The sequence below is a fragment of the Haliotis rubra genome, unplaced genomic scaffold (assembly GCF_003918875.1).
Source record: "Haliotis rubra isolate DU_JTF1 unplaced genomic scaffold, ASM391887v1 Scf1960, whole genome shotgun sequence".
Lineage (NCBI taxonomy): Eukaryota > Metazoa > Mollusca > Gastropoda > Lepetellida > Haliotidae > Haliotis > Haliotis rubra.
This window is the reverse complement of record NW_025765959.1, coordinates 46,373-62,500: the sequence shown is the minus strand read 5'-3', so window position 1 is coordinate 62,500 and position 16,128 is coordinate 46,373. Positions and strand designations below refer to the sequence as shown.

Below are 16,128 nucleotides of genomic sequence, written 5' to 3'. Positions count from 1 at the left end.
AACAGTAGGAACCGTGACAATATGTAAAACAGTACGGAACAGACATGTATATACCATCCCAGTATGTAACTGTGTAACTATTTCACCGAAGAAAACAAACACAGAGCAAATCAAATATCCGAAGCTTTTGATTAAATTTTGAATTAAATTAAAGAATTTTAGATGTACTATGATGGATGACACATTTCTGACAGATTAGCCATTACGCACTCAATGTGAAAAACAACAGTATTGACAGATTTAACGCCGCACCTTCAGAAAGTTATTCAGGAATACTGTTGGATTAATTGGTTGGTTTGTTGTTCAACGTCTCTCTCAGGAACTTTCCAGCTGTATGGCGACGGTCTGTAAATAATGGCGTCTTAGCCACACAATCTACTGGTCAACAGTTGATATATCCAGCCTGACCACCGGATCCCGTTAGTCGCATCACGACAAGCATTGGTTTGCTGGCCATTAGTTTGAAGTCTGATCGTTTAGAGTAGAACCTTCTTAAAACATTTGACATGCTTAGACTCAGTATGGCTGTCAGTACGGATATTGCAGACAGTAATTACTTACACGCATATCTGAGCGATCCCCACTGCAGCCTCCACGCCAGACCTTTGGGCGTGTATCTGATGACTTGGTTGGGGAACCAGTAATGCTCGAATGTGTCTATCATGTCCTGCTTGTACTTGTCGTTCTTGGTGAACTTGTAAAACAGAACCTGTAACGAGAAGGATTTATGTACTGTAACTGTGTGAAACTCGGAGAAAAGGAAAGATAATAAAATTACATTCTTCCTTTTTCTGGACGACAATTCAAATGTTGGCATATGAAAAAAACAAGATTACCTTGCATATAAACGCATATGGACCGGATTGAACTCTATATATGGTAGGTTCAATGAGATTAATCCTTGCTTAGACCAATACCTAGGTCGCAGAGGAGTATTATGGATATAGGTGAGGTGAGGTGAAATTGGGTTTAACGTCGCGCTGGAGAATATTTCGCTCATATGACGACGTGCATGCGTGTGTATGTGTATGTGCGGCTGCTTGTACTAGCCCAGACTTAAGCTGGTTTTATAGTGCTAGCCCGGCCACGCTGATTTTCACTTTCATTTGTTCATGTTTTTGAGTTCGTTAGCATGGCATTAACTATGGTGGATGATTAGGGCCATCGCTTTCTCGCCTTAAAATTCGGAGGCGAGAAAGCGAGAAAGTGATATCACGAGACGAGAAAGCGATAACACGAGACGAGAAAGCGATAACAGGAGATGAAAAAAGCGATAGCGTGAGACGAGAAAGCGATAACGCAAGATGAGAAAGCGATAAAGCGAGACGACAAAAGCGATAACACGAGATGAGAAAGTGATACCATCACGCGGGAAAGCGAGAAAGCGATAGAGCAAGAAAGCGATAGAGCAAGAAAGCAATAGAGCGAGAAAGCGATAGAGCGATATACCATGGCAAGAAAGTGAGAGTGAGAAAGCGATAGAGCAAAAAAGCGATAAACCAAGGCGAGAAAGCGATAAAGCGAGAAAGCGATAGAGCAAGAAAGCGATAGAGTGAGAAAGCAATAGAGTGATATACCAAGGCGACAAAGTGATCGAGTGAGAAAGCGATAGAGGAAAAAGCGATAAACCAAGGCAAGAAAGTGATAGGGCGAGAAAGCGATAGAGCGAGAAAGCAATAGAGCGAGAAAGCGATAGAGCAAGAAGCGATAGAGCGATAGAGCGATAAAGCGATAGAGTGACAAAGCGATATACCAAGGTGAGAAAGTGATAGAGTGAGAAAGCGATAGAGCAAAAAAGCGATATACCAAGGTGAGAAAGCGGTAGAGCGAGAAAGTGATAGAGCGATAGAGCAAGAAAGCGATAGAGCGATAGAGCAAGAAAGCGATAGAGCAAGAAAGCGAGTCAGCCCCTATAATTAACAGTCTTCGTATTGTTGAGGAAACGTTCTTGTCTCTGGCATGGAAATGCCAGCAATTCATAAAGGTTCAGAGATATATGAACTGCACTCGACAAGACTAAAAGATTAAAACCCTCCCCACCCCCCACCAGATTTCGACCTGCACAGACAAGAGCGACTTTCAGGGCTTTTGTAATCAAATTCACTCTGGTTAGAACCTATGTTTCTGTGATAAAACAGAAACACTCGGAATTGAACTGACGCACACATAGTTAGATCCGAGTCCGTTTTACATCGACCACCGACGTCCGGTTAACTTTTGACTCGGGAAGAAGGCCTGTGAATTGTAGTTTGTAAATCCGTCTTGAGGAAGGCAGGTTAGAGTTAGCTTCCTTTTGTTAAATACTTCCTTTGACCATAGGCATCTTACATTTTGATCCTCACTCAAACAAGATAGAAAGCAGGAATGCATACATATGTCAGACATGCGCCCTGTCTCAAGTGCATGTAAAAAATAACGTACATTGTTGGCCGCCTGGTTGTCGTCCCAACTCATGCCCCACGCCTCGCCAGGTTGGTGATATTTCTCGGCCTCTGTCAGATATTTAGAATCTCCAGTCGCCTGATACAGCCATAGTCCGGCCCAGGCGAGCTCGTCCGTAGTGTTCGTGGACCTGCAGTTCAGAAATGTCATATCCACAATCATACAAAAACACAAGGCGTTTAAAATCCACAGTACTTCACAGGTATGTTAACACATTCTTCATTAGACTAATGCTTAGTCTCTGAATATATATATAAGTTCAATAGTAACAAACAAGTCCATTTAAACTGAAAAAGAGACCCAGGGAGACCAAAGATTCAGAACCTGGGGAAATCAAGATTTGCTTTATTTAGGGCTTTAGCATTGCAGAGAGGGCTAGGCAGTAGGGAAAATAATGAGGTTCAGGGACTGTGAGACAGACTAATTCTACATGTACGTTAACACATACTGTCGGTTGCCAATGTGGCTATTAAAAGACAACGAATAAAAATTGTATAAAGCAAATATTTCCAGCATTTCTAAAGCACGTCTCCCTGCCAATGCTTTAGTTTACAACTTACGGGTAGAACTTGGCGGCAGCACTGACACTCTGACTGTAGCGACCTTGGTGCTGCATCGCAAAGTCATATAGTTCCTTGGCATGAGCGAGGAGCTTCGTGGAGTAGGCGGGGATCTGTCCATATTTGCAACATAAGAATGGCTTTCTTATGACCTGTCCTGAAGACTTGTTGATACGCCTAGCAGTTTCACTTCCTACCACTTCAATAGTCTCTTCAGGAGATCCGGCCTATGTTATACATTTACACAAACGGCAAGTCTGTTTCATTTTTGTTTTGTGGTATTTGCATTTAGACCAACAATGGGAAACAGAAAAAGACATTAAATTACCTTTGTCCTCGAAAGCCATTGAGCCAGCAGCCATCGCAGCAGCAGTTTGTCCAGCTACGTCACTTCCGGGACTGCTTGCGGTTATTTTATAAGCGGGTCTGGCCATCGTCATATCTTCGGGTCTTCCCCAGTAGTTGTGATCAGCGTCTCCGTTACCGACCTTCAGAATGACGCACAAATGAAAATATGGTATACATGTTTCACAATTGAGTCCTCGATGAAATTTCTCCTTATTCAGAATGTGGTGTGAAGCCCACTTCTGGAGTCCACGCCGTGATATTGCTGGAATATTGCTAAAACGGCTTAAAACCATACTCACTCACTCACTCTTTATTTCAGAATGCATAGCTACAAAATAGCATTCGCTAACTACTCATTATATGTAAGTACATTATTGCTTGTTTAACGCTGTATTCTGATATATTCCAGTTGTATGCCGGTGGTTGGTAATTATACTACAGTCCGTTTGAGTAAGAAACGGACCGATGAATTGCAAATTTTATCATTGTACGAAATTGCCACATAAATATAAATAGTAAACATGTTTATCATTTACTAATACCCAACAGCTTTCTTATATTTGAAAATTTTCCAGACTCCACCACAAAAGTTGTTTAAGAAACTATCATCATTGAAAATGCAAAAGTTGTTATCTGTCGCGGTGGGGTGAAACCGCAGAAACGGAACAGCAACTATCTCGTCGTGCACAGGATACACATGCCTGACGAAAAATGAAGTTGAATGCTGACGTGAAACAGTTGATGATTAAAGTGTACGATTTTTTCCGTGCTGAAGCCGAAAGGGGCAAACCATTTTATGCAATTAATAAATTCCGTAAGCGGGCAGCAAAAGCTTTGGGAGTATCAGCAAGGGTGCTGACAAATGTTCTGGAACACAAACATTGTGAGGGTGATGCGAAGCAGGTAGGCTCGTGTCAAAATCACACCAATTAAAACATTTGGACAACTTTCAAAAGAACCTTGTAAGGCAGTCTATCAACAAGCTCTATTCTGGAAACAAATACATGTCGCCGAAAACTTTTAAAAAGCATTTGAAGCAAGAACACAACCTCAGAGTTTCAAAGTACAAACTCTGGCAACTCTTACACTCTTCCGGGTATCGTTATAAAAACCAAATTCCGGGGGAGAATAGGTCAGTACTCTGTGAACGCCCTGATATCGTTCGCTTGAGAAATAATTTTCTCAGGGTTATAAAGACAAAGTGCGAGGAAGGGTTCGAGCCAGTGTACTTGGACGAGACCTGGGTCAATGCCTCTCACACTGCCAGAAGTCAGTGGGTACCCGATGGGGGTGATAAGGGGTCACGTAGAAAGCTGCCTCTAGGGAAAGGAGAGAGACTAATCATTCTTCATGCTGGTTGCTCCAGCAAAGGCTTTCTCCCAGGCTGCTACTTGGTATTCAGGGCAAAGTCCACAGATAACAGAGACTACCATTCCGAGATGAATGGTGCGGTTTTCCTCGATTGGATTAAAACAAGTTGGTACCAGCTCTACCAGAGAAGTCTTTTATCGTAATGGACAATGCCCCATACCACAGCCGCAGGACTCCGACAGTAAAGCCCCGCACATCGAACAGTCGAAAAGGTGATATGATATCATGGCTCGACAAATTTCAGATCGCACTGTCTTCAAAGACAACGAAGCCTCAGCTATATGAGATCATAAAAACCCACAAAGGTGAACCTTTCTACAAAGTTGACAGTTACATAAAAAGTAAGGGTCACGATATTCTGCGACTTCCACCCTATCAATGTGACCTTAACCCCATTGAAATGATATGGGGTATTGTCAAAGGAGATGTTGCCAGATCAAACACAACTTTTAGATTACGTGACGTAGAGGTTTTGGTTAAAGAATCCCTTAACAAAATCACGACTGAAACTTGGCAAAACTGTGTCAACAAGGTAGCTAACGTCATTGTACAAGGTGACTGGTCTCGGGATGGCTTACAACAGGCAACTGTGGCACCACTTGTCATCCCTTTAAGTCGTGACTATGACACCACGACGGACGACGAACCGACAGGTCTCCCGGAATCGATTTTGAGATGTCCCCGGCCATGACTGGCTGTTCCGTTTCTGCGGTTTCACCCCGCCTCGACAGATAACAACTTTTGCGTTTTCAATGATGATAGTTTCTTAAACAACTTTTGTGGTGGAGTCCGGAAACTTTTCAAATATAAGAAAGCTGTTGGGTATTAGTAAATGATATACATGTGTACTATTTATATTTATATGGCAATTTTGTACAATGTAAGAATTTGCAATTCATCGGTCCGTTTTTTACTCAAACGGACTGTAGTCTGAACAGACACGGGAGTGATTGACATCATGGTCATCGATGAAAACCATTGGGACATCAGGATGCCGTCTATCAAGACACTGGACCTGACCACCCTATCAATTTAGCCGCCTCTTGCGACCATATAGGTTACTTTAGACCTATAGGAATTCCCATGGTAAACCACTTGCCTACTTGTTGAGTTTGGTAGCTTCTTAGCAGTTTGGGAAGTAAGGGTGTTATAGCTTGGTCTGCTGTTGTACATATGCTCTCAAAGGGACATTCGAAAAAATACACAGCCCCATCACATGGAATCGATCTCGAGGGGTTGAAAACGACCAGCGTCCACTGACCTGCACATACAACTCATTTTTCCCCGTGTGGCACTTCAGGAGGTAGTCGAGCGGCCACTTGATACAGTCGTACATGTAGTCCAGCTGACCGGACTTCTGGTAGGCGTCCTTCCACTGCAGCAGGCTCCAGGTCAGGATGGTGGTCGAGAAGGCCATGGGAAAGTTGAACTTGACATGATCTCCGGCTGAAAATATGGAACATTGAGAATATTGGGAATGAAATGAGTGAGTGACATTTGTAAATGACGATATGAACAGGCGAGGTTTCAAAGTGGTTTTATTGCAGGTATTGCAGGAAGGATGCACACACTAACAAATGTCGTTAGGCCTTTGTACTTTCGTGTTGATATGTACAGTACGTGGTACCCATACCCATGTTCTAGTTCTTGTGAGGTCCTGCCCATGTTTTGTCTTGTAGGCCTAAGGTGGAGAGTAGTAGTATATACAATGATAAGAAAAAGACGTATAGGTACACCTTGCTCAGAAGCTTCCATACAGGCTAGTTCTGCTACCAGCCTAGTAAAAATGAGTGTTTGCCCCAAACCCTTCGACAAGACCACTTTTTGGCTGCTCCCAATGCAGTGCACTCCCGATTAGAGCTATGTGGGTGCATGGATATAGAAACATGCCAGGAACCAAGCTCTCGCACGAAGCCTATACCGAGATCCGATCGGGTCGTTTGTCCCTTCGAAGCTTAAGAGGAAGTACCACTTATCGCAAGCCTGATACACGCGAATCCGAGGTGGTATAGACCCCGAAGCCCCAGACGACCTTAATAACTTCCGTCATGGCCAAGACTTCGAGGCCCTGGCAGAAGTATCGCCCCACGTTGCTTTCCCACCGAGAGAAACAAATCCTGAGCAATCGGGGCACACCTTCTACGAGCGCTACCAGATCCCCTTTCAAAGCTCTCGAACTCTACTTGGCTGTGCTTTCGCCCACTCAGTAGAAGCCGGCAAAATAGTCCATTTCGTCTACATCTACCCACCCAACCAATTTCGTCCCTCGGGCAAACTCCGGAATCATTCTCGCCACGACTGCTATCCGGGTCCCAAGGACAGACACAACTCGATGTACCACTGCCTTGCTTAATTTATCGAACTGCCTGCTCTCCTTCGACCCGACAACTCTATCGCAGTAAGTGTGGTGCCATCGATCACCGCGCCGACAGCAAGAAATGTGTTCTCTGAGAAAGAAAAGCGATAGATCACACACCTAGGAGCGACTCCCACTCGAGGTTCCAGAAGAGATCGTGGTCGACAGCTGCTTCGTGAATATAGAGAACCTGTACGACAATGCCTGCGCTTTCTGGAGCATACGGCGCCGCCTCACCAGCAAATTGCGGACCATTGTCCGTGGCAAGGAGAAAGAGTCTTGCATCTTCCGCAGCTATCGGGGAAAGCAGAGGTACTACAGGACGGGGCAATATTTGGTATACCCCATTGCCCAACTATGGTGGACCCAAGGATATGGAAGTAGCACCCTCCCATTGCAGCTTAACACAGAAAAGCCGCGACGTCCAAGAAGGAGTCTACTTGTGCAAAAAAGTTTGCTGTAGCGGTAGATACGAAGGGAAGAACCGGCTGTTGTTGCTACTCGATCCCCGACTGGGGAAACAATTCCAGCTCCACGGGCTACAAGATTTACAGAAACGATTCGGGCCGCCGGTGGAATAGAACGCCTACGGTTGGGAACCGTTTCTGTGCATGCTCGGCAAAATCTGCCCCTCGCCCATATCGAAAGAGAAAGATGATAGAGAAGTTGAATTGCTGCTTCCAGACCTTGGGCGAGAATAGGTTCTATGGGTCCTTCCAGACACCGCAGGGCTAGGGAGAGTAGACCCTCCGACAGCTCGCCTAGTATTTTTTGCAGATGCAGTCGCGGGCTGGGGGTTGCAAAGACTTGAATGGAGTCGCGGCACTTGTCTAGGCCCGTTATCGTATTCCAACTGCTGTTCGTGGAATTCGTGGTACGGAAAGTATACCCTACTGCAATACTTTTTTTCCCCCAAAACACTGCATTCCACTCTACTCCATATGGAAGGGATCCCCACGTTTGGTCTTGGGTGTTTCTACCATCTTGGTCGGTGTGTGGAGGGGGTGCACGAAGGGGGAAACTGGTTTGCTGTGCTTCCAGGTCTTGTAGACGACCTTCCAGAGAAAAACAGCGGCTAGCGAAAGGTAGGTCCATCTTTGGGCTGTTTCTAGCATCTGCCGCACCTTCTGGATATCCAGACGGGTCTCTTCTTGCTCCTCCTCGACGTTTTCTATTTCCTCTTCCTCGTCGTCCTTGTCCAGCATCGACAAGATGTCGACCAACAAATTCGTTGTTTGCTCCACACGAGCTGGCAACGTATTCGTTGTTTGCTCAACACGAGCCGACATCGCCACTGTTTGCTCCACACGAGCCTCTAGCCTCCCCAAGCGGTCGTAGAAGTCCTGGACGGTGGGCGCAGTCGGCTCTGCAGTAGGCAATACGCTGCTGGTAAACGGCTCGTTGGGGGGCAAGATGGCCGCAGGAAATGCTTAGCAATGCTTAGCAATGCTTAGCAAATGCTTGGCAAAACAAGCAAACTTCTAGGTTCTGTCTAGTGTGCCCCAGTTTGTCTAGTCTGCACCTAGTGTGCCCTAGTTTGCCTAGTCTGCACCTAGTGTGCCCTAGTTTCCCATATAGACAATTTTTTGTGAATGTAGATATATAGCACAACCAAATGCCTCCCAAAAGACAACTATCGCAAGACCAGGTGGAGGAGATTCACAAGATGCGTGGAAAAGTCCCAGCACAAGAAACTAGACAACGATTCGGCATCGGTTCCAATCGACTACGCAAAATATGGAATACGACCACGGAACTGTCTAGCGACACCACTGGAGAGGAAGCGTTGGCCCCCAGCACAGACGTATTGCCTGCAGCTATCTCGCCCGCTAGCGCAACGTCTACCAGCAGCGTATTGCCTGCGGCCATCTTGCCCCCCAGCGAGCCGTCTACCAGCAGCGTATTGTCTGCTGCAGAGCCGACTGCGCCCACCGTCCAGGACTACGACCGCTTGGGGAGGCTAGAGGCTCGTGTGGAGCAAACAGCAGCGATGTCGGCTCGTGTTGAGCAAACCACGAATACGTTGCCGGCTCGTGTGGAGCAAACCACGAATTTGTTGGTCGACATCTTGTCGATGCTGGACAAGGACGACGAGGAAGAGGAAATAGAAAACGTCGAGGAGGAGCAAGAAGAGACCCGTCTGGATATCCAGAAGGTGCGGCAGATGCTAGAAACAGCCCAAAGATGGACCTACCTTTCGCTAGCCGCTGTTTGTCTCTGGAAGGTCGTCTACAAGACCTGGAAGCACAGCAAACCAGTTTCCCCCTTCGTTCACCCCCTCCACACACCGACCAAGATGGTAGAAACACCAAGACCAAACGTGGGGATCCTTCCATATGGAGTGTGGAATGCAGTGTTTTTGGGAAAAAGCATTGTAGTAGGGTATACTTTCCGCACTACCTAATTCCACGAAAAGCAGTTGGAATAATTCGAAAACGGCTCAGACAAGTGCACGACTCCATCTCGTCCTTGCAACCCCAGCCCGCAACTGCATCTGCAAAAATACTAGGCGAGCTGTCGGAGGGTCTACTCTCGCTAGCCCTGTGGTGTCTGGAAGGACCCATAGAACCTATTCTCGCCCAAGGTCTGGAAGCAGCAATTCAACTTCTCTATCATCTTTCTCTTTCGATATGGGCGAGGGGCAGATTTTGCCGAGCATGCACAGAAACGGTTCCCAACCGTAGGCGTTCTATTCCACCGGCGGCCCGAATCGTTTCTCGTATCTTGTAGCCGTAGACTGGAATTGTTTCCCCAGTCGGGGGATCGAGTAGCAACAACAGCCGGTTCTTCCCTTCGTATCTCGCTACAGCAAACTTTTTGCACAAGTAGACTCCTTCTTGGACGTCCGCGGCTTTTCTGTGTTCGCTGCACGGAGGGGGTGCTACTTCCATATCCTTGGGTCCACCATAGTTGGGCAATGGGGTATGCCAAAAATATTGCCCCCGTCCCCTGTGGTACCTCTGCTTCCCCGATAGCTGCCGGAAGATGCAAGACTCTTTTCTCCTTGCACGGACAATGGTCCACCACTTGCTGGTGAGGAGCGCATACCGTATGCTCCAGAAAGCGCAGGCGTTGTCGTACAGGTTCTCTATATTCACGAAACAGCTGTCGACCACGATCTCTTCTGGAACCTCGAGTGGGAGTCGCTCCTAGGGTGTGTGTAGTCTATCGCTTTCTTTTCCCAGAGAACACATTTCTGCTTGCTGTCGACGCAGTGGTCGATGGCGCCACACTTCTGCACGAGTTGTCGGGTCCGAAGAGAGCAGGCAGTTCCGATAGAGTGGCAAGGCAGTCGGTGCATCGGTTGTGTCTGTCCTTGGGGCCCGGATAGCAGTCGTCGGCGAGAATGATTCGGAGTTTGCCCGCCGAGGGACGAAATTGGTTGGGTGGGTAGATGTAGACGAAATGGACTATTTTGCCGGCTTCTACTAGTGGGCGAAAGCACAGCAAGTAGAGTTCGAGAAACTGTTTGGCGATCTGGTAGCGCTTGTAGAAGGTGTGCCCCGATTGCTCCAGGATTTGTTTCTCTCGGTCGGAAAGCAACATGGGGCGACACTTCTGCAGCAGGGCCTCGAAGTCTTCGGCCATGATGGAAGTTGTCGTCGTCTGGGGCTCGGGGTCTATACCACCTCGGATTCGCATGTATCGGGCTTGCGATATGTGGTACTTCCTCTTCGCTTCCCGAAGGGACAAATGACCCGATCGGATCTCGGTATAGGCTTCGTGCGAGAGCTTGGTTCCTGGCATGTTTCTATATCCATGCACCCACATAGCTCTAATCGGGAGTGCACTGCATTGGGAGCAGCCAAAAAGTGGTCTTGTCGAAGGGTTTGGGGCAAACACTCATTTTTACTAGGCTGGTAGCAGAATTAGCCTGTATGGAAGCTTCTGAGCAAGGTGTACCTATACGTCTTTTTCTTATCATTGTATATACTACTCGGAGACATACCTCAAACCCATATTTCCATATAGTGGTCCACACTGTCATAACTATTCCCTAGTTTTTGTGACGTCCTGCTAATTTCTTCCCCGTCACTTAAGGTGGGGTCTTTCCCAATTTCCATCTTTGTACACAGTGGTGCTTACCGTCATACCACCCTCCAGTGAGGTCCTCCCCCTTATCCCCCTTGTCCCCCAGGGCGGAGTCTCCTCTCCAGGAGATCCTGTTGGATGGTGGGAGTTTCCCGGATCTCTGAGCCTCGTAGAACAGGATGGACAAGAACAAAACTTCATCATAGTTGTATTTGGTGCCTCCAGCTGTTAAAAGATACCATTGCATTCTCCTAGAAACACCATCCATCAGGTCAATAGTTCAAGTATCAATACATGAAAGAGGACATATATAAAGGCCGTCGAAAAAAAGTAAAGGGTAAGACAATTAAAGATGTAATAACATATCGACATAGACTTGGCAGTTATTTTGCTCCTAAGACTACGGCCATTTGTAAGGGGAGAAATAAGTGGCAAAGATTTCCTTTTGTTAAAACTATGCGTTGAAGAACAAGTTGCCCTTTGTAAGATTGGGTGTGGTGTGGTGTGGTATGTACACTGCCAGAGTAAGTGAGGGATTTACAGTTTCAGGTCTCATTCACCTCAGCATCACCTCAGTCATATAGCGACTACACAGCATTCTACATTCTCACATTTTCATGAATACATTAAACATATCATTTACTGTAAAACTTACCAACCTACTCTTGTGTTAATTGTACAAGACAGAATATGTACTGACTGTTCTTGATAGCTGGGTAGTTTCCATCGTCGTGTCCCAGGTTAGTCAGAGTGGCAGTGGCAGTAGGAGTCTTAGTGCCGGCGTGGTTAGCGAAGAACCGCAGCTGGAGGGTGCTGCCTTTGGTAAAGAAGACCTTGTCTTGTCTGTTGATCAGGGTCCACGACTTGCCATCAGCTGATTTATGCCCTATGACAGCACCTGACACCTAAGGACGTAATATACATGTATATATACGTATCTCGACGTGACGAAGTCAGTTACGGATTTTGCCTAGCCCGTAAGTATGGAAACCTATTTCGTTAAGTTAGATACGTGCACATATCTATCTAAGCAGAACCTGCGCAAAACAGTTTGAACAAAATGCCAAATCAGCAATCCTGTCTGTCTGTGGCCTGTAGAAAATTGAATATGAACCTGTCAGTCCAAATTAAAGTAACGGATTGTGCACAATCTAGTGATAACAGGTACGGGCAATCCTGTGACAGCGAGTATGGATACTCCAGCAATACGGAGTATGGACAATCATTTGAATGTAGGGTGGACGTATTTAGAAGTAAGATGCGTGAAATAGCGTTGACTCATGAGCTCAAAGGTTCGGTTACCATTCGCGCTACTCGTCTCCTTCTCTCGGAAACACGGATCTGATGATTATATGGTGAGACAATATTGCTACTTACGTCCATCTTGTCAACTGCAGTAGACCAATGAATGTCCACTTTCCATCCTTCAATTTGCTCAGTGACCGGGAACTCGAACTGGGCCTCAAACCTGTTGCCCCAGTCGTTGAAGACCTTCATGGTGTTAGTTGTGGCAACCTCTCCGCCCCCGATACCATTGTGAGCTGATGTGAATATTGGACCATGTCAGTATATGTTGATGTAAGTAATAATATAACATAATAATATGTCGAAATTAGCCGCACACAATATTTTCTTTCTGTAGGTCATTTGGTTTGCTACAAAAATATTTCAATTACAATGCGGCCGAATGAACGCCACAACTTCCCATGTACATATGTAGGGGCATGGTGTAGGACAAAATAGACACAGGGCAAGGCTCTGCTCATAGTTAGCATGGAGATGCAATGCCATACTCACACAGACAGACGCACACAGACAGACGCACACGGAGACGCACAAACACACACGCACCTAGGCCTAAACACAGTGACACACACACTAACACACACACCCTCAACCCGCTCTCTCTCTCACACCCACCCAACCCCACACCCTCACACACACACACAAACTCTCTCAAACACATACTCTCTCACCCCCTCACACACAATCCTCTCTCACACATACACCTCCCTCAAACACTTCTCCCAAACGCGCACACACACCTCAAACACATCTTCACTCTCTCTCTCACACTTCACACTCTCACACTTCACACACCTCACTCTCACACACACTCACTCTCTGTTTCTCACACACACACCTCACACACACCCTCACTCTCTCTCACACACTCACTCTCACCACCTCACTCTCTCACACTCACACACACCCTCACATTTTTCTCCACACACACACACACTCACCTCCTCACTGTCTCTGTACACTCCACTCACCCTCACTCTCTCACACACTCCACTCACACATCCTCACTGTCTCACACACTCTCACTCACACCCTCTCTCTCTCACACTCACTCACCCCTCACTCTCTCACACTCACTACATCACCTTTCACTTTCTCACACACACACTCACACTCTCACACCTCTAGACTCTCACAACTCACTCCACCCTCACTCTCTCAACACCTCTCTCACACCTTCACTGTCTCACTCACACTCCACTCTCACACACTCACACACCCTCACTCTCTCACACCACTCACCCTCACTCTCTCTCACACTACATCACCTTCACTCTCTCACACTCACCTCACACTGCACACACACCTCACTTCTCACACCCTCACCTCACTTTATCTCACACCCCACACCCTCACTTCTCACACACACTCACACAACCCTCACTCTCTCTCACACTCACACACCCTCACTCTCTTCACACACTCACACACCCCTCACTCTCTCACACTCACTCACCCTCACTTCTCCCACACACACTCACTCACCCTCACTTCTAACTCACTTCCACTTCACCCTCTCTCTCTCACACCTCACGCACTCAATCACTCACACACACCTCACTCATCCTCACTCTCTCACACTCCCACACCCTCACTCTCTAACACTAACTCACCCTCACTCTCAAACACTCACACACCCTCACTCTCTCACACACTCTCATTCCTCCTCATTCATTCACACCCTCCTCACACACACTCCACTCACCCTCACTTCTCACCTCACTTCCACCCCTCACTCCTCACACTCACACACCCTCACTCTCTAACACACTCACTCACCCTCACTCTCACACACACTTCACACCCCTCACTCTCTCACACACTCATTCACCCCTCATTCTCTCCTCACACAGCTTCACTCTCTCTCTCACACACCTTCAATCTCTCACACATTCACTCACCCTCACTCTCTCACACTCACACACCCTCACATTCTCCCTCACACACTCTCATACACCCTCACTCTGTCACACACCCACACAACCCTCACTGTCTCACACACCCTCACTCTCTCGTACACTCACATACCCTCACATTATCTATCAAACCGACTCACACCCATCCTCACTCTCACACACCTTCACCCTCTCACACACTCCCTAACGCTCTCACACACTCACACACCTCTACATTCTCACTTACACACTCAAACACCCTCACATTCTCTCCCTCACACTCACACACACCCTCACTCTCTCACACTCACACACCCTCACTCTCTCTCACGCATCCTCATATTCTCTCACACACACCTCACTCTCTCACACACACACACACACCCTCACTCTCTCACACACCCTCGGTCTCTCAGACACTCACACACGCTCACATTCTCTCTCTTACACACACACACACACACACCTCTCACACACACTCTCTATCTCACCCCTCACACCCTCTCACACACGGACTTACACACTGTCACACATGCACACACACCCTGACATTCTCTCTCACACACTCACACACCCTCTCACACACACTCTCACTACACACACCCTGACATTCTCTCACACACCCTCATATTCACACACACACACACACACACACACACTCACACTCTCTCTTTCACACATGCACTTACAAACCCTCACACATGACGACCTACAAACAGGTCCTAGCTGTCACTACTTACTGACTTTAGTTGATGTTGGAATCTTGACGGTGGGATCTGGATGGCCGGAGTTATGATTGTTACTGCCGCCAGTAGAGGTACCGCCTGTGGACCCACTAGACCCACTGCCAGTCATGCCTTCTACCGTCACGGTAATCTTGGGAGTTGTATCTCCACTGGTCGACCCCGTGAAGTCCAGACACAGCTGATCACCCACGTGCTCATCAGCGTTCCATTGTTTGTTCGATAAAATGAATTCCATTCCAGTCTTCTTTTGAACGTCAGCTGTGCCGCACTGTTGTTGACAATATATATGTGATGAGTGTAATATCAAAAGGCCCACTCGGTTTGTTCGTGGCCTATTTCAGGAAGGCGGTAGCCTGGTGATTGAAGTGTTCTCTCGTCATCCGGATTCGATTCTCCATATGGGTACAATGTGTGAAGTTTATTTTTGGTGTCCCCTGCCATGAAATTGCTTAAATACTGCTAAAGGACACACATAATTATACTATTTCACTATCGTTATATTATTTGCATTTAATAGTTCTAGAATGGATCTAGGCTGCGTTATTTGATGCCGCACATTGGGTTTCCTCGCGATAGTTCATCTTCTCCGACTCTATCATATGATAAAGTTGAAAGCGACACAGAACAGTATAAAAACCTTGTAACAAATGATCCAAACGTTACTTACATTTAGATTGGAAACTTCTTTATCAAAGTTCAGGTGCACCTTCCACGAGTGAAGCTCTTTTGTTATGGGGATGCATGTCTTGGCTTGGAAACCTCCGTTCCAGTGGTTGCCCACAGTGACTGAAATGTCTGCCCCGCAGAGGGCGACATTAGTTGCCAGCAGCAGTAATAGCATCGTGAGACTACAAAAAGAGGTTGGCCATATCATTGTATCACTTGAAGCAAAATGCTCAGTAGTATTTCGTCAATAAAGTATTAAGGTTTGAAAATTAATATATAACATCACCTGTCCCCACATGCTTCTGTTTGTAACATGACATATAATAATTTGATCAATGATCAATCAACCTCTGAACCTGTATTAAGACATTTAATGAAGTGCACATATGGTAAGGTCTATCGACAGT

At 46.7% G+C, this 16,128-nt stretch overlaps 1 protein-coding gene across 1 annotated transcript in view; it reads right to left on the bottom strand.

Annotated features, from left to right (window-relative positions):
- Positions 1–15,903, bottom strand: part of LOC124274938 (endoglucanase 4-like) — a 19,693-nt gene extending 3,790 nt beyond the window's left edge. Inside the window, exons 1-10 of the mRNA XM_046710315.1 lie at positions 15,723–15,903; positions 15,050–15,323; positions 12,487–12,650; positions 11,810–12,014; positions 11,164–11,334; positions 5,983–6,167; positions 3,311–3,490; positions 3,003–3,115; positions 2,422–2,572; positions 562–709 (exon numbers count right to left, since the gene is read on the bottom strand). Of these exons, the coding sequence (XP_046566271.1) occupies positions 562–709; positions 2,422–2,572; positions 3,003–3,115; positions 3,311–3,490; positions 5,983–6,167; positions 11,164–11,334; positions 11,810–12,014; positions 12,487–12,650; positions 15,050–15,323; positions 15,723–15,896 (1,765 nt within the window). The 5' untranslated portion in view covers positions 15,897–15,903. The remainder of the gene's footprint in view (positions 1–561; positions 710–2,421; positions 2,573–3,002; positions 3,116–3,310; positions 3,491–5,982; positions 6,168–11,163; positions 11,335–11,809; positions 12,015–12,486; positions 12,651–15,049; positions 15,324–15,722) is intronic.
- Between the last annotated feature and the right edge of the window lie 225 nt (positions 15,904–16,128).